This window comes from Athene noctua, chromosome 13 (genome assembly GCF_965140245.1).
Source record: "Athene noctua chromosome 13, bAthNoc1.hap1.1, whole genome shotgun sequence".
Classification (NCBI taxonomy): Eukaryota; Metazoa; Chordata; class Aves; order Strigiformes; family Strigidae; genus Athene; species Athene noctua.
In genome coordinates this window covers 19,611,546-19,627,283 of record NC_134049.1, presented here as the reverse complement: position 1 = coordinate 19,627,283, position 15,738 = coordinate 19,611,546, and the positions used below count along the sequence as shown (strand labels likewise).

The window sequence follows — 15,738 nt, the reverse complement described above, 5'->3', positions numbered from 1 at the left end:
CTCTAATATACAATCATACTTTTGATTCTTCTGTTCTTCTATTGATATTTAACATCGTAAGGAAAAAAAAAATGACTATGTTTTAGATTTGTGTGCCCTAATTCTTAAATGTTTTTAATTCTGAAGTATACTACTTTGACTTCTGACAGCTTGATTTTTAAATTCTATACTTTTAGTTATAACTTCAATTTTAAATTGTTCCTACATTCAAACATTCTTGCATTTGATACTAAAATGATTAGCTAAGACCTCGCCTTTTTTCAAATATTAAATTCTTTAGATTTTTATTAATATGTGGTCGGGTGTTTTTCTTAAAAGATTTGTTGTCTATCAAAGGTAAATTGTCTTCTGATGTCCTGTTAAGCTAGAAGAGACCTTTCAAAGATTATGATTTAATTGGAACTGCTTTTTTGTTTCTTTACAAACCCTTTGATTCTGTGCTGTGCTTCATAGTGGCATAGCATAGTGCAGGACAGTTAAAAACCAGGAAGTTAACGTCACTTTGGGATGCTTTAAGCTCTCTTGCTGAAAGACTTTCTTGCTCTGAAAGACTGTAGGGTTTAAGGATGCTTTTGAAATAGTTGTTACTATGTAGGCAACGTTCTGTGGACTTGGTAATGATTTGACTATGCTTCCTGTAGGTAATCTGAGGGTTATCCTCTCCCTTGAGCTCTGTTAACCATGCATATGCTAGGAAACTCCTTCCTACATGAAACTGAGTATTTTAGCACCATTTTATTTTACTCTGTCCTGTTTATCTTATGTTTCTCACCTGCATGTAATTTCACTTCAGCATATAACTCAGTTTTTAATAGAGAGTTTTAAAACAAGCATAATAAGAATTAGTATTAAAATTAGGGTAAGGTGATATCTGTCTTTACTTTTGCTTTAAATATTGTCACCACATATAAATTGTAAAATTGAGTAACAGAATTTCTTTAAATTCCTTCATAGTAAACTTGACAAAATAGGTTGTTCTCTGTAAACCAGGTAATATTGCTGTGTTACATAAATTAGCAGAAATTAGGAAATTAGGTTGCACTTTGAAGAGCAATGTTTAAACTTAATTTTTGCATTATCCAAAGTAAATTTGTGTGTGTATATTTTTGTCAAATAGTTATTATGAGCTAAGTACTGTGATGGTTCTTTGTGAAGCCGTTGCAATCTGTTTAGTAGCAAGTCTAAGGAATGCCACGCAAATGCCTGTGAACACTTATTTACGGAAAAGGAGAGGGGATGTGAACAGGTTTTCATAATTAATAGCCCCGACAATTAAATTTTTTGGCAACTAAATGGAGATTAACTACCTAATTTACAGAGGAAAAGCAAAATTTCACAGTATTTTGAATTCATAAATTGCATGAAGGTACAAATTGTGACCTCCAGATACTCCAATATTGGTTGACAGAATAATACTATTTTGCTTTTACCTCAGGAAAAGAATGGTGTAGAATGGTTGCTAGGAGAGTTGTCATAAGTTCAAAAACTGATGTGTCTGTCTTTCCTTGTTCCTATGAGCATCTGCTTACCAAAGCTGCTGCAGGTAGGCAGTGTTTAAAGGAGGTCCTGAAACTAGGATCCATCTGTTACCATTTGAACTCAGCCTCACTGGTGAAAGCTTTCAACAGATGAATCTCTATGAATTTGTGTGAGTTTTCCCTGAAAAGGCTATGTTTAATAGTGTTTGAGGCCAATACACTGCAGACAGATTATAAAACCTGAACTGTTACTGGAGATTTGTGCGAGTACTGTGAATTATCCCATAGATCTGTACAAATACCATGAATATCATTCTCCACATGATAACTGTAGCTCATTGTACACAAGAGACTAATATTTAAAAATTCTATGTAGATAATTTAAGATAATTCAAATGAAAATTTCCAAGTGAATTTAAACATACGTTAAGTTTTCACATATCTATCTATACAGATGGGAAGTTCTTTTGAGCAGGGTCTGCCCTCCTGTAATACCTTGCATAGCTCCAGGTCAGCTAACAGCATTTACAGAAATCATAAAGTACCAACTTCTCTGTTGATATGTATATTTAATTGATGCATATCAGTTAACTGCTGATGAAGGTATGACTTTAGTGACATTACACTCAGTTGTGTCAGGAAGAGAGTTCTAGCAAAACTATTCTGAAAATGAGATCAAATATATGGTGATAAATAAGTTCCAGTGCTGCAAATGGATGGCTCGTGGTCATTTGAAGAAGTACATTTATTAGTGATGGTAAAGTTTCAGGTAGTATAATGACATGCCGATGTAGTAGAAAATACTTGAAGATAGACTTGTGAAATTGCCAGATGACAAAGATCTAGACCTAATATATGCTGTAGGTAGAATGTAAGATACGTGTATCTCTTTATCTTGAATCATAACAAAGTAAATGTTCTCTGTTAGATTCTGTAAATATTTCATCAAAATAACATGCTTTTTCAAAACTATGAAATGTACAGTGGCTTGATTAAAACCAAAAACCACTCTTGTTTAATGGTTAGACCTTAAAATATCCAAAGTGCACAATTTCTGTTGTAGCAGATCTTTTCTGTACTATTTTGTCATTTAGCTGCAAAGCATTTTTATTCAGTGTTCTAGCTTTAAGCTGAGCAGTTTGAGTGGCTTCTATCTTTTGTTTTCTCACATGGCAGCGTGTTGCAATACTGCTTAACATAATTGAAAGAAATACAGCCTTTCCTTTAGGGAAACTGCTGTAAATTTAAATCAAGTGTTTTGCTGTAAGTTGCTTAATGCATGGTATAAATAACATGAATATCCATTTTCCACCTGTATGAATAGCAGCAGTTTAGTCTTTACCTACTGCCAAAATGTGTTACCTGGTGAATTGGAATTTATGAGACTCCATTATGTATATCTTTAGGAACAATACACAGTCAAGTGGAATCTTTAAGTGACTCATGGGCTCGACTGAAACACAGCAGAGACTGGTTATACACTTCCTCCTACTCCTTTGTTGAGTCCGATTTTGATCTCTCAAGATCCCTCGGTGTTCATACTCTGATTGAAAATGTTGTCAGCTTTGTGAGTGGAGATGTGGGAAACTCGCCAGGATTTAAGGAACCAGAGGAAAGTATGTCCACCAGTCCACAAGCATCAATAATTGCAATGGAGCAGCAGCAGTTGAGGGCTGAGGTGAATTTCAGTTTAATACCCTCTCTTACTCTTTATATATTGTGCTCATTTTTTAAAAACATTATCCAAATTATGTATATTAAGGACATATTTCCTCTCTTTTCTGTTAAAATATCTTAACTGTAACTGGGAAATTTAAGTTTAATTTTAAAGTTTATTTACATAAAGAATTCTGTGTTTTGTTTTGTTTTTTTTTTAAAGAAGTGGTGATGAGAAAACAGCTACCTCATTTGTTGTCGCTTACAACTGAAGATGTTGTAATTCTAATTTCTAAGGATACTTGCTACTTAATACTGTCTTTTGCCTGCCTTTATTTTTAGCTTCGTCTGGAAGCACTTCATCAGATTTTAGTGCTTCTATCAGGGATGGAGGAAAAAGGCAGTGTACCATTAATGGGAGGTCGTCAAGTACCAGGATTTCAGTCTTCTTCATTGCTTACTTCTGTTAGACTACAGTTTCTTGCTGGCTGCTTCGGTTTGGGCACCGTAGGACATGCAGGTGCCAAAGGAGAGAGTGTAAGATTGCATCACTACCAGGTATGTACTTTAATAGTTTCTGCTATTTGCATAACTGGGTGATAAAAATATATCAGTCCTTGTAATGTTTATTTGTTTGACCCAGGATGGTATCAGAGCCGCTAAGAGAAGTATTCAAATTGAAATCCAGGTGGCTGTGCACAAAATTTACCAGCAATTATCTGCTACATTAGAAAGAGCTCTGCAAGCTAATAAGCATCACATAGGTGAGTGAAAACCAGATTTTCAAAATACATCCCCTAATATACAGTACAACAGCTTATATGTTTAACAAGACAGACTTTGATGTTAGTGACCAGAATTCACTGAAGTACCTGTGCACCTTTTCCTAAGAGAGAAACTTCTTGACGTTTTTCTGTTTTAATTTTCTTCAAGCGTTAAGCCTTTTTATTTTAAAACTTTTAAGTATTGTCAGTCTTCCTATTCCACATACTACAGTCCTCCACAGTCGCCCATGTCTTTGGTGCTTCACAGTGATTTTTAGGTTTTTTCAGGGATAAGCAGTTTTCTGAAGAGACGAAAAGCCTCCAAACTCTCTTCCTTCTTTTAACCAAAGAACAGGGCATCTTGCCTGTTTTGAAAGGCCTTTCTCCTGTCCTGTACCCAGATATTGCTGTGTGCTTCTGTTCTTGAGGGATAGCCGGAACTCTGCACCCCTTTGTGCCTTTGTACATGCACTCACCAAGAACTCCAATACAGAAGAGAATAATTTCTTTTTTTTTAGAGCCTAATGGGCATTCTTACCTGAATCGTTCTGTTGTTTAACTAACAATTAAAATGGAACTGAAAGAAATGTCTTAAGAATCAACTTGAAGTATAAGTAGAAAATGAAGTATTTCACCCAGTTATCCTTAACCTGGAGAGAAGATTCTGGTTTGAGATTTAGCCTCAGAAGATCTAAATCACAAACTACGTGATATTCTTCCTTGGAGAACCTTGACATAGAGGTTGCATTGAGTTAAAGGGGGCTACAATGGTACATCAGAAAGACTACCTCAGAGTGTCTGACAAAGAAGGCTAACACTTTACTTGATAACTGAATTAATAAAATTTTATTTTAAAAATTATCTGCGGTTTTTCTGTCTTACTAGTCTTACTCTAAACAGCTTATTAATTAAAACCAACTTTATTTTAATCTTAGAAGCACAACAGCGTCTTCTGTTGGTAACAGTCTTTGCTCTAAGTGTACACTATCAGCCTGTTGATGTCTCCTTGGCCATTTCCACTGGTCTGCTAAATGTGCTATCACAGTTGTGTGGCACTGACACCATGTTAGGACAACCACTGCAGTTGCTGCCCAAAACTGGTATTTCTCAGCTCAGCACAGCTTTGAAAGTAGCAAGTACAAGACTACTTCAGATACTCGCTATCACCACAGGGTAAGTGTCAAATGCTTCCTTGCTTTCAGAAAAATTAATCATTAAGCTTTTCGGCACCCTCTAAAAATAACTTCTTTTGTGTGATCTTTCTTTAGGACAATGGGTGTTGTTCAAAAGCATATAAGTGAAGGGTGGGAAAAAGCAGAGTAGCCACATTATTCTTAAAAAAGATGCACAGAAGACTTGTAAATGTTTTTAAATTGTCAGGAGTTTGGACGAGAACAGTTAGAACATTATGGTCTGAAAACACTGTATTCTGGTATTCCCCCTTTTTCTAATTCAGCTTTTTATCTGTATCTGTTGTATTCATGTGATCAGACTTTCTGTTGCTGTGTAAAAGTCATTTGTGTAAAAGCGATACAATTAATGTGGTGGGAGTTCCTCAGAGCAATATATTGTGCCTCTTTTCAGAATATAATTTTCTGACGAATACTAGCCTATGCTAGACCAGGGAGCAGCACCCAAAATCCTGTCAGTGCTTAAATATTTAGTTTAACTCATTAAAGAAAAAAGAAGTGGGGAAAGTATTTTCTATTTGGAGCAAAGCTATTATTTAATATTCAGTACATGCATCTTCATTTCAGTGTTCATACAACACTTTACATTTACCTGTCAAAACCATTATGTAAAAAACCCCCAAGAACCTCACATCAAAAAACCCCCCAAACCCACAAAAACAACACCCTGTCCTTGGGAGTTGCAGTGGACTATGTTTAATTGACTAAGTTGTTCTTTGTCTGTTAGGAAGTACTGGAAATGTATTCTTCAATTCTAAAGATTGGACGGTTTTAAAGTGTCCTAAAAATTGGATTCAAATAAGAATAATCTGCCAAGCATATTATGGAGCATGAGGAAATGTAGCCAACTGCAATAGAATGAATGGGAATTAGTGCTGTGTTAGGCCCGGTCGTCGCTTGCACTGAGTTTATAGTTGTGTCTTTATGTTATTGTTCCTTGTGTCTGTGTACAGAACCTATGCTGACAAACTGAGCCCAAAGGTGGTCCAGTCTTTGCTGGATTTATTATGCAGTCAGCTGAAGAACTTGTTATCACAAGCTGGTGTGATGCTTATGGCTTCCTTTGGAGAAGGTGAAGGTGAGGAGGATGAAGTAGAATCAAAAAAGGCAGATTCAAATGGGGATAATGAGAAGAGAGACTTCAGAGGTAATTACCTTGCATCATTTCTGTTACAATTTTGAAGTACCCAAAAATGTAATAAAAGAAACCACTGAGTGCTGAGGCCCTCACCCACTGTACTATATTTTGATTATTGTTGGGTCATTCTTAACTGTGTAAATAACATTACAGTCATCAAATAATTCCCCTCGGGGGTGGGGAAGTGGAAGAGTTAGGAGTGAAGTCAAGCCTAGGAAGAAGAGGGGGTTGGGGGGAGGGTGTTTCAGTTTTGTCTTACTCTGTTTTTCATTGGCAATAAATTAAATTAATCTTCCCCAAGTTGAGTCTGTTTTGCCATGATGGTAATTGTTAAGTGATCTCACTGCCCTTATCTTGACCCAGAGCTTTTCATCTTATTGTGTCCTCCTGTCTTGCCGAGGAGCAGCAGTGAGAGAGCAGCTTGGTGGGCACCTATCAGCCATCCAAAGTTAACAACCAGTCATCATGTAATAACTGATCATTGGATTTTTACTTACAGAACAGTTTGTTGCTAGTGACAAGGACTACTAATAATGTAATAATAAGGTAGTAATAACAATGAAAACTTTCAATTTAACTTCCTAGCTGCCCTCCGGAAGCAACATGCAGCCGAATTGCACTTGGGAGACTTTCTTGTTTTTCTACGTAGAGTTGTGTCTTCAAAAGCAATTCAGTCAAAAATGGCATCTCCAAAGTGGACAGAAGTACTTCTTAACATTGCTTCTCAGAAGTGTTGCTCAGGTATGATCCTTTCAAAATGTGCTCAGTGGTTACTTGCATTTCTGTAGTGCAGTTCCTAAAAATAGGTCCTGTTAGAACGTGTGTTATGTAGTGAACAACAAGTTACACTTTGGAGAATTGTGCACTGGTGGCGTGCAGCGGGCATCATAGGGGCATGCCTGATGCTGAAGTCACTTTCAGATTATTAACATATTGTTCCATCTTTAGGAGTTCCCCTGGTTGGCAATTTGAGGACTAGACTTCTTGCACTTCACGTACTAGAAGCTGTATTACCTGCTTGTGAATCTGGCGTTGAAGATGATCAAATGGCTCAGGTCTTTATATCTTGTTATATGCTTTCACACCTATTTCTTCAGAAAGTCTCATAAAACTTCTAAATGTTTCACAGGTTTGTTGAGAATCCAAATCAAGTGAGGCTCAGTGTAGATGTTTGCTTATCTAAGAGCACTAAATGTTTTGACGTTTATTTCTACAAAGCAAAGTAAAACAATATAATAATATTTGTTGTCCTTATCTTGGATTTAAAATTATCTGAATTATATTCTAATACACCAGGTTGTTGAACGATTATTCTCACTTCTGTCTGACTGCATGTGGGAGACTCCAATAGCTCAAGCTAAACATGCAATTCAAATAAAGGAGAAAGAACAAGAAATGAAGCTACAGGTAATGATGCTTTTACTTTCTCTTTTGACTGAATGCAGTTGAGTTATATTTACCACAAGTATTTTGTCCTGTTTCTGGTAGAAGCAAGGAGAGTCTGAAGATGAAGATGAGAATCTTCCCATACAGGAAGTGTCCTTTGACCCTGAGAAAGCTCAATGCTGCATAGTGGAGAATGGGCAGATTCTAACTCACGGAAGTGGAGGTAAAGGATATGGTTTAGCATCCACTGGAGTTACTTCTGGGTGTTACCAGTGGAAGGTAGGTTGCATAAGAGTGTATTTCTCAACTCCTCTTAATGTTATTTTGGAAATATACTATGATTTATAAACAACAACTACCTATGTTTTTTCCCTTATGACAACATTCTTGAGTAAATGACATTCTTGGCAGTGTTAGGTTTATGGTTGGACTCATGATCTTAAGGGTCTAAATCATTCTATGATTCTGTGATTTGCAATCCAAAGTGAAGAGTTTGTGGCTGCTTTTGAGCACTGACATTTGGGTATTTCAATACACAGATTGGAACTGTGAATATATGTGCTGTGTATTTACGGAGGTCATGGTACTTGTCCCCAAGATCCATAGTCAGCACAAATGTGCATTGTCTTGCAAAAGTTACCTACTGAAATCTATAGATTTTGAATTTTTTTTTTTTTTTTTTAGAAAAACACTACACAAAATATTTTGTTTTCTTGCCAGAAGAAACATCAGCATCTCTGACTTAAGACCGGCTTTTAATACATCATCTGGAGTAATTTTGGTGGATCATAGATACATACACAGTTGTAGTCCATTTTAGCACCATCTTTGAGCATAACACTTCTTTTTTTACTTGAATCTCTGTAAATCACTCACTGTGAACATGAAGAGTAAAGGTTATTTATTTCTGTAATACTATTTTTAGCACTTGTAACACAGTTTCTGGGTTGTGTACGTTTTGAGTCTGGAAAACAAAACAACTTCTTTGTGTATTTACATACAGTTTTCTTAATTACTAGTATGTTAAGTTTAAATGACTTGTTAATGACTGACCTTATACACTAAGATGTCATTTTAGAGGTAGAGCATGATTTTAGCTTATTAGCTTGTTCAGTGTTGGGTTTTTTTTTTATTAAAAGCTTCTGAGTAAAACAGTTAAAAGACATAAGCATGTGTAATTTAAATTTACATTACTTTATTATGTTAAAATGTATATTGTTGTCTTTTTTTCCTCTGTTTGCTTGTTTTGTTTTGCCTGCTAGTTCTACATTGTGAAGGAGAATCGAGGCAATGAAGGCACATGTGTAGGAGTTTCTCGCTGGCCAGTACATGATTTTAACCATCGCACTACCTCAGATATGTGGCTATATAGAGCCTATAGTGGTAACCTTTATCACAATGGAGAACAAACTTTGACTTTGTCCAGCTTTACCCAAGGAGATTTCATCACATGTGTATTAGATATGGAAGCAAGAACTATTTCCTTTGGTAAAAATGGAGAGGTATTTAACATCAATTGTTTTTTTTGATGTTTTTTCCAACAGTAATTTGATATGGGTATTTTATATAAAGCTAAGCATGATAGTTAAGACGTGGCAGTTTCAGTACTTACAAGGATTATAATACAGGTATAACTTTGTCATGTTTCATATTTTTGCTTGTTGAAGTGTTCTATGTTTGAGGTTTTATGTTCTGTTTTTTAACTAGGAGCCAAAACTAGCTTTTGAAGATGTGGATGCAGCAGAGTTATACCCATGTGTTATGTTCTATAGCAGTAATCCAGGAGAGAAGGTAACTTAAATGTTCATCTGTACAGGTGTACTGTGGCGGGGATAAAGTCAGTATTCTTCCGAACAGCCAATATGGTGCTATGTTTTGGGATTTATGACCAAAACAGTGCTTTAGCTATTGCTGAAGTGCTTACACAGCATCAAGGCTTTCTTGGTTTCTCACTCTGTCCCTCCCAGCAAGTATGCTGGTGTGGGCAAGAGCCTGGGAGAAAGTGCAGCCAGTCAGCTCACTTAAAGTGACCAAAGGGGTATACCATGTGATACATCACGCAGAGCAATAAACCTGCAGGGAGGTTTGCCAGGGATTTCTGTTGCTCAGGGACTGTCTGGGCACTGGTCAGCTGGTGATGAATGATTGCATTTTGCATCACTTGTTTGTTTTTCTTTGTTTAATTTAATTTTGCCTTTTTATTTTATTTATGAAACTTCCTTTATCTCAACCCATGAGCTTTCTCACTTTTGCCCTTTTGACTCTCTTGCCATCATGCTGGAGGGAGTGATGGAGTGGCTGTATGTGGCTTTGCTGCCTCACTGGGGTTAACCCTTAACAGGGTCATGAGTTTATCATTTCCTTTCTGTTCTCCTCCTTGTCAATGTTATGCATGTTTGGTTTTTTGGAGGGTGGGGATGGTAGCTAACAAGTGCTGGGAAACATCACTGGTCATTCATCTGGGTTTATCACATACATAGCACTGCATTACTTGCACACTAGCTAGACTTTTAATAAATTCCTATATTATGCAATCTGTTGAAAATTTGAAATGTATTTTATTGTTTAGAATTGATTTACAGACTTAATGTTCTACCCACAAAATTGCATTCCCCCAAAAGCAGGGCGAATGTAGATAGTCTCATGTGAGAGACCATGAACTGTTGCAATTTCATCATCCTTGTGTTTGAAGGGATGCAAGTTTAGATCAGTGTTAAGGTGGATTTCCTAAGGATCCAAAGCAAAAAACGACAATTCTAGTAATTTTTTCTATTCAGCAGGAGACTCCTGTACTTAGAAAATGAGCTTCTTCAGGTACGTTGAGAAGATAACTTTTAAACTGTTTTCTTTAAACAGGTGAAAATCTGTGATATGCAGATGCGTGGTACACCAAGAGATTTGCTACCAGGTGACCCCATCTGTAGTCCTGTTGCTGCAGTGCTGGCAGAAGCCACTATCCAACTCATTCGTATTCTTCATCGCACAGACCGTTGGACACATTGCATCAATAAAAAAATGATGGAAAGACTGAATAAAATCAAGACATGTCTTAAAGAAGCAGGCCAAAAGCTGAAGAAAAGTCGCTCAGTTCAAAGTCGAGAAGAGAATGAGGTGAGAGAGGAGAAAGAAAATAAAGAGGAGGAGAAAAGCAAACACAGTAGGCATGGTCTGGCTGACCTTTCAGAACTGCAACTGAAGATGCTCTGTGTGGAAGTGTGGCCTGTTCTAGCAGTAATTGGTGGAGTTGATGCTGGTCTTAGAGTTGGAGGTCGATGTGTGCACAAGCAAACTGGACGCCATGCCACCTTGCTTGGAGTAGTGAAGGAAGGCAGTACATCTGCTAAAGTCCAGTGGGATGAAGCAGAGATTACTATCAGGTATGCTCATTTCCTACACTTTTCACAATCTAGGGGTGTTTTGTGCTTGGAAATCTTCAGATGTAACATACGTTTTACGTTAGAGTCATGCTGATCAATTATTTAAAGCTTTAGACTTCAAAATTTGGCTTTTAAAAACAAATACTATGAGTTAAATTTTTATGCTATGTAGTAATAAAATGCCTTGTATATAAAAAAGAAAATTTGATAGCTTTGAATTGATAAGCATCATTAGACCTCTTAGATTTGACCTCTAGGTTTCAGAGTTGGGATGTGACCAACTGACATTTTTCCTAGATTTGAAATGGGCATTGCTTGTTTTAGGCTTGATACGCATTGGCTGACTAAAACATTATTGCTGTCTTAATTTACTACAGCTTCGTGGTTATGTCTGTAAAGAACACAGATTTTTACTGGGCGTTAGTGCCTGCTTTTGTTGTAAATGGTGAACCTGGTTCTGAAGAGAGACCTGATTCAGTTTATCGGAGTTGAGAACAGGTGTCTTGGCTGCAATGTCATTCCCTTCTTAGGGGACTGGAAATTGCTCTGTGGGGCTTGAGGAGGCTTAAGGTCAGGAGATGGGAGGATTCTCTCTTCTTAAAGGTGGGTTGGATGATGGTTTAAATTAATGCTGCCTCGAAGTAGCGTTTATTCATTCTCTGACCTGTCTTAGAGAGCTAAAGGAGTGCCCCTGTATTAGATGTTAACACTCTGGAGTTGTTCTGCATATGATGGTGAGAACTGGGGAGGAGTCTGGAAGGAGATACCCCTTTTTCCACCAGTCTTGCAGTCATGCCTTCAAAGGGAAGGCACTCAGAAGGAAACTGGAATTAAGCTAGTGGCTTCTCTGGTGCTCTTGCAGGAATTGTCTGTGTTTTAGTGTGGAAAAGATTTGATTGACTCCTGGCTATCCTTTGATAAACTCCTGGCTGTAGTTGAACCATAATCTTCTGGACAAATTGAGCAGTAATTATTTTTGCCACCAGTTACAATTACATTCTGAATCAACCGATGTCAGTTTACCTCTTAGGCATAATGTTGCAACAGTTCTGTTTTGTCCTTATGCAAAAGTTGTTGTCACCTTAACTAAATATACTGATGTGCAGTTGATAGTCAAATTTAGTTCCAGATACAAATTCTTTCAAGTACGACCCTGTGACAGTATAGCCTTAGAGTAAGTGTGCCCTTAAAATAATGTGAAATGTTATTTGAGTGAAGTGGTACACCACTTGAACATAGGCAAGCTCTTAGTAATGTACTGAATTAAATTCAGAATATACCTTCTTAATAAAACCAGGCTAAAGTTTGCTTTCATTTTTAGGTAGAAGTTTAACATTGTAACATGGGAAAACATTTTGGGATAATAAAAGGAAGGTTTAAAAGGCCTTTATCTGCTGCATGTATGGAAAATACAAGATGTATGGAAATACAGGCTGGTGAATTTTTGTCCTGTTTAGAGTGAAAATTAGTCAAGTGGAACAGTCCTAAATATAACAAAAAATGACCACTGAATATAGATGGACATATAGACAGATGTATATTTTGTGTGTCTGGGTTTTCTGACCTGTGTTTGTAAAAAGGCACTGTTCTCTCCAGGTAGCCTATCCTGACATAAACAACAACAGAATTATCATAACCTATCAGTACTGTGCTCCTTGTGATGAATAGCTGAACAGGAACATGAGGTCAATCAAAGATTTTCCCTAATGAGAAAAAAGTTTAAAGTGTTTTCTTGCTAAGCTTTTATACCTATCCACAAATTCAGCTCAACTATGATGATAAAATTTGTCTTAGGTAGTTTTCTTTGTCTGTTACATAGTTCTAAATAATACAGCAGAAACCTCTGTCAGCACAGAATTGATAGCTTCTATGATGCTTCTGGATTTTAATGCTTGTTATTGAAAACCTGTGCATGCTTTGTTGCCTTTACTCTGATACCATATCTCCCCGTTTTCTGATCATAACCTCATTTTCCTCATTTACATTTAATTTTTAGAATTAGTTTGTTTATTTTATTAAATATATTTTACATCTTACTTTGCCTACATTATTTCCTGTACTTTCCTCCTGTCTCTCCCTCACTTGCTTTTTCCTGTGTCATTCTGATCTTTATTAAAGCTTCCCAACTTTTTGGTCGCCTAGTGATACTCCATTGTATAATCTGGAGCCCTGCGAACCACTGCCTTTTGATGTTGCAAGATTTCGTGGGCTGACAGCTACTGTGTTGCTGGACCTTACCTATCTGACTGGTATTCATGAAGATATGGGAAAGCAAAGCACCAAGAGACATGAGAAAAAACACAGACATGAATCTGAAGATAAAGGGGAAATGGACCAGAAAACGGAGGGTGATGTTGGATCAGATACACGATTAGGACAAAGTGCTGATGATAACAAAGGACATAGCGCTACAAGTTCTAAGTCAGAAAATGAAATTGCTTCCTTTTCTTTAGAACCATCAACACTAGGTATGGAATCCCAACACCAACCTGCTGAAGGAAGAAAAAAGAATCATGAACATACTCCAAGAAATCATGATATAGTTCAGTCAGAAATCAGAGCGGTACAGCTATCTTACCTTTATCTTGGTGCTATGAAGTCACTTAGTGTTCTTCTTAGTTGTAGTAAATATGCTGAACTACTGTTAATACCAAAAGTCCTGGCAGAAAATGGTCACAACTCTGATTGTGCTAGTTCTCCAGTTGTTCATGAAGATGTTGAAATGCGTGCTGCCTTGCAGTTCCTGATGCGACACATGGTGAAACGGGCAGTCATGCGTTCACCGATTAAAAGAGCTCTAGGACTGGCAGATTTGGAACGAGCACAAGCCATGATTTACAAATTAGTGGTTCATGGGCTGCTGGAGGATCAGTTTGGTGGCAGACTTAAACAAGGTACGTTTCAAAATTACAAAGGTATAGTGCTAAATTATTTTTAAAATCTCTATTAATAGTAACAATAATAATACAAATAGCATAATCTTGTAATTTTTTGGTGGTTATACTTTGAAGGAATCTTAATTGGACAGAGAAATTTTACAAACCTATTTTACTGTTTTGTAGATATAATACTGACTTTTTATCTTTTCCCCAGTTACTTATTTTAATAAAAAGTGAATGCATATCAGTTAATCAGAAGTTTCTGATTTGTCTTTAATACTTTTTAAAAATAAGCAGTTCTGGATATGCTTGTCAGAAGGATGTGCATGTGATGTAAATATCATAAAGTTCGCTGTTGTTAAATATGACTGTATGGAGTCATGTTAACAGATTATGTTGAGCCATGTGTATGTTCAGGATGTAAGTAACCTGTGTTTCTGTCTGTGAAAACCTCTAAATCAGTTGTGGGGGTTTGGTTTGGGGGTTTTATTTTCTGATATATTTGGCACTGTACTAACAGAAGCTCAAGAGAAATTATCATATATCATTCCTTTTCTTCTTAAAAATACATGTATTACTACAGTCTGCATCTTCAGGGAAACCGTTTAAATCAGTTTAAATAAAGAAAAAAGCATCTAAAATATTAAAGCTCATTACTGTACTGTCTGGTTATTTACTGTCTTAAGGACTTCTTCTAAACCAACAAAATAACCCTCTTTAAAAATCTGTTACATACACAGTTGAGTTAAAAGTAGCTTTCTAGTTCATCAGATATATTTCTATATCTGAGACTTCTTTCCCTTTTGCCTAAGAGAATAATCCTAACTGTTACAATCATAAATCTAAATCTCCAAATCTAAATATCCTAAGATCTAACCAAGTAAATGGTTTCTGTTATCATCCGGAAAGACTTGTTTACTATTTACCTTGTATTAGTGTGACAACAGCAAGAGCCAATAGACTGATGTCTTTACATAAGTCGAGTTATTGAAAGAAGTATTTGTATGATGTGCATTTCTGCATACCCCTTTGGGAGGAATTGTAAATAATTATTTTGGAAAGTTTAGCCGCAGCTACTGTTTTATTCTACACAAATATCTTACTGTTCCTATAACATCCTTTTTTTCTGTTGCAGAAGTAGATCAACAGGTAGAAGAAGGTGATCAGTCTCAGCAAGCCCAAACACCAGTTACAACCAGCCCTTCTGCTTCTAGCACGACATCTTTCATGAGCAGCTCTCTGGAGGATACTACCACTGCTACTACTCCAGTAACTGATACTGAAACCGTTCCAGCTTCAGAATCGCCTGGTGTTATGCCTCTCAGTCTTCTTAGGTAAAGTATCTTTATTTTCAGCATAAATAACTATGTGGGTGTAGGGAACCAGTTGTGTGGTTTATATACAATATATGTCTTTAGCAGTCTAACCCTTTAAAAATGTTAATATTAGTATTTACTGACAGAGGACAGAGTTTAATTTGTTACTTTGCCTTGCAGAACATGTGTTGCTAGAAATAAAAAATTGTTAAGCTTTTAACATGCACTGTATATATACCTAACATCTGAGTTCTTCAAGACAGAAGAAAATACCTTCCTTATGGTCCCCTTCAGTTCTCATGTTTATTTGCTATAGTTTAAATTACAAATCTCTGAAATTCTGTATTTTTAACACATAGTTGTCAATTCTCAAACTAGAGTAGATCTTAGTTTGTAGGCAACATCCTGCAAGCTAAGACCTTGTTTCATCCTACCCTCACGTACTGAAATGGAAGTAAGATAAAGCTAGTTTATCTACAGCAGCTATTTGTAGTGTAGAAGGAAATCTACTTTACACTAAATAGAGTCCTGTCCTAAGTTTATTAATTCTGTTG

The 15,738-nt window shown here is 36.5% G+C and overlaps 1 protein-coding gene across 7 annotated transcripts in view; it reads left to right on the top strand.

The window, feature by feature from the left end:
• Window positions 1-15,738, top strand: part of HERC1 (HECT and RLD domain containing E3 ubiquitin protein ligase family member 1) — a 109,542-nt gene that overhangs the window by 55,923 nt on the left and 37,881 nt on the right. For 5 of the 7 annotated variants that reach the window (XM_074917581.1, XM_074917579.1, XM_074917578.1 and 2 more), the window contains exons 26-39: window positions 2,885-3,156; window positions 3,477-3,692; window positions 3,778-3,898; window positions 4,834-5,071; window positions 6,042-6,235; window positions 6,812-6,967; window positions 7,175-7,281; window positions 7,523-7,633; window positions 7,715-7,891; window positions 8,875-9,114; window positions 9,320-9,403; window positions 10,469-10,989; window positions 13,108-13,883; window positions 15,004-15,202. In XM_074917581.1, the coding sequence (XP_074773682.1) occupies window positions 2,885-3,156; window positions 3,477-3,692; window positions 3,778-3,898; window positions 4,834-5,071; window positions 6,042-6,235; window positions 6,812-6,967; window positions 7,175-7,281; window positions 7,523-7,633; window positions 7,715-7,891; window positions 8,875-9,114; window positions 9,320-9,403; window positions 10,469-10,989; window positions 13,108-13,883; window positions 15,004-15,202 (3,412 nt within the window). The remainder of the gene's footprint in view (window positions 1-2,884; window positions 3,157-3,476; window positions 3,693-3,777; window positions 3,899-4,833; window positions 5,072-6,041; window positions 6,236-6,811; window positions 6,968-7,174; window positions 7,282-7,522; window positions 7,634-7,714; window positions 7,892-8,874; window positions 9,115-9,319; window positions 9,404-10,468; window positions 10,990-13,107; window positions 13,884-15,003; window positions 15,203-15,738) is intronic. The other 2 variants (XM_074917577.1, XM_074917580.1) reach the window with 2 other exon arrangements.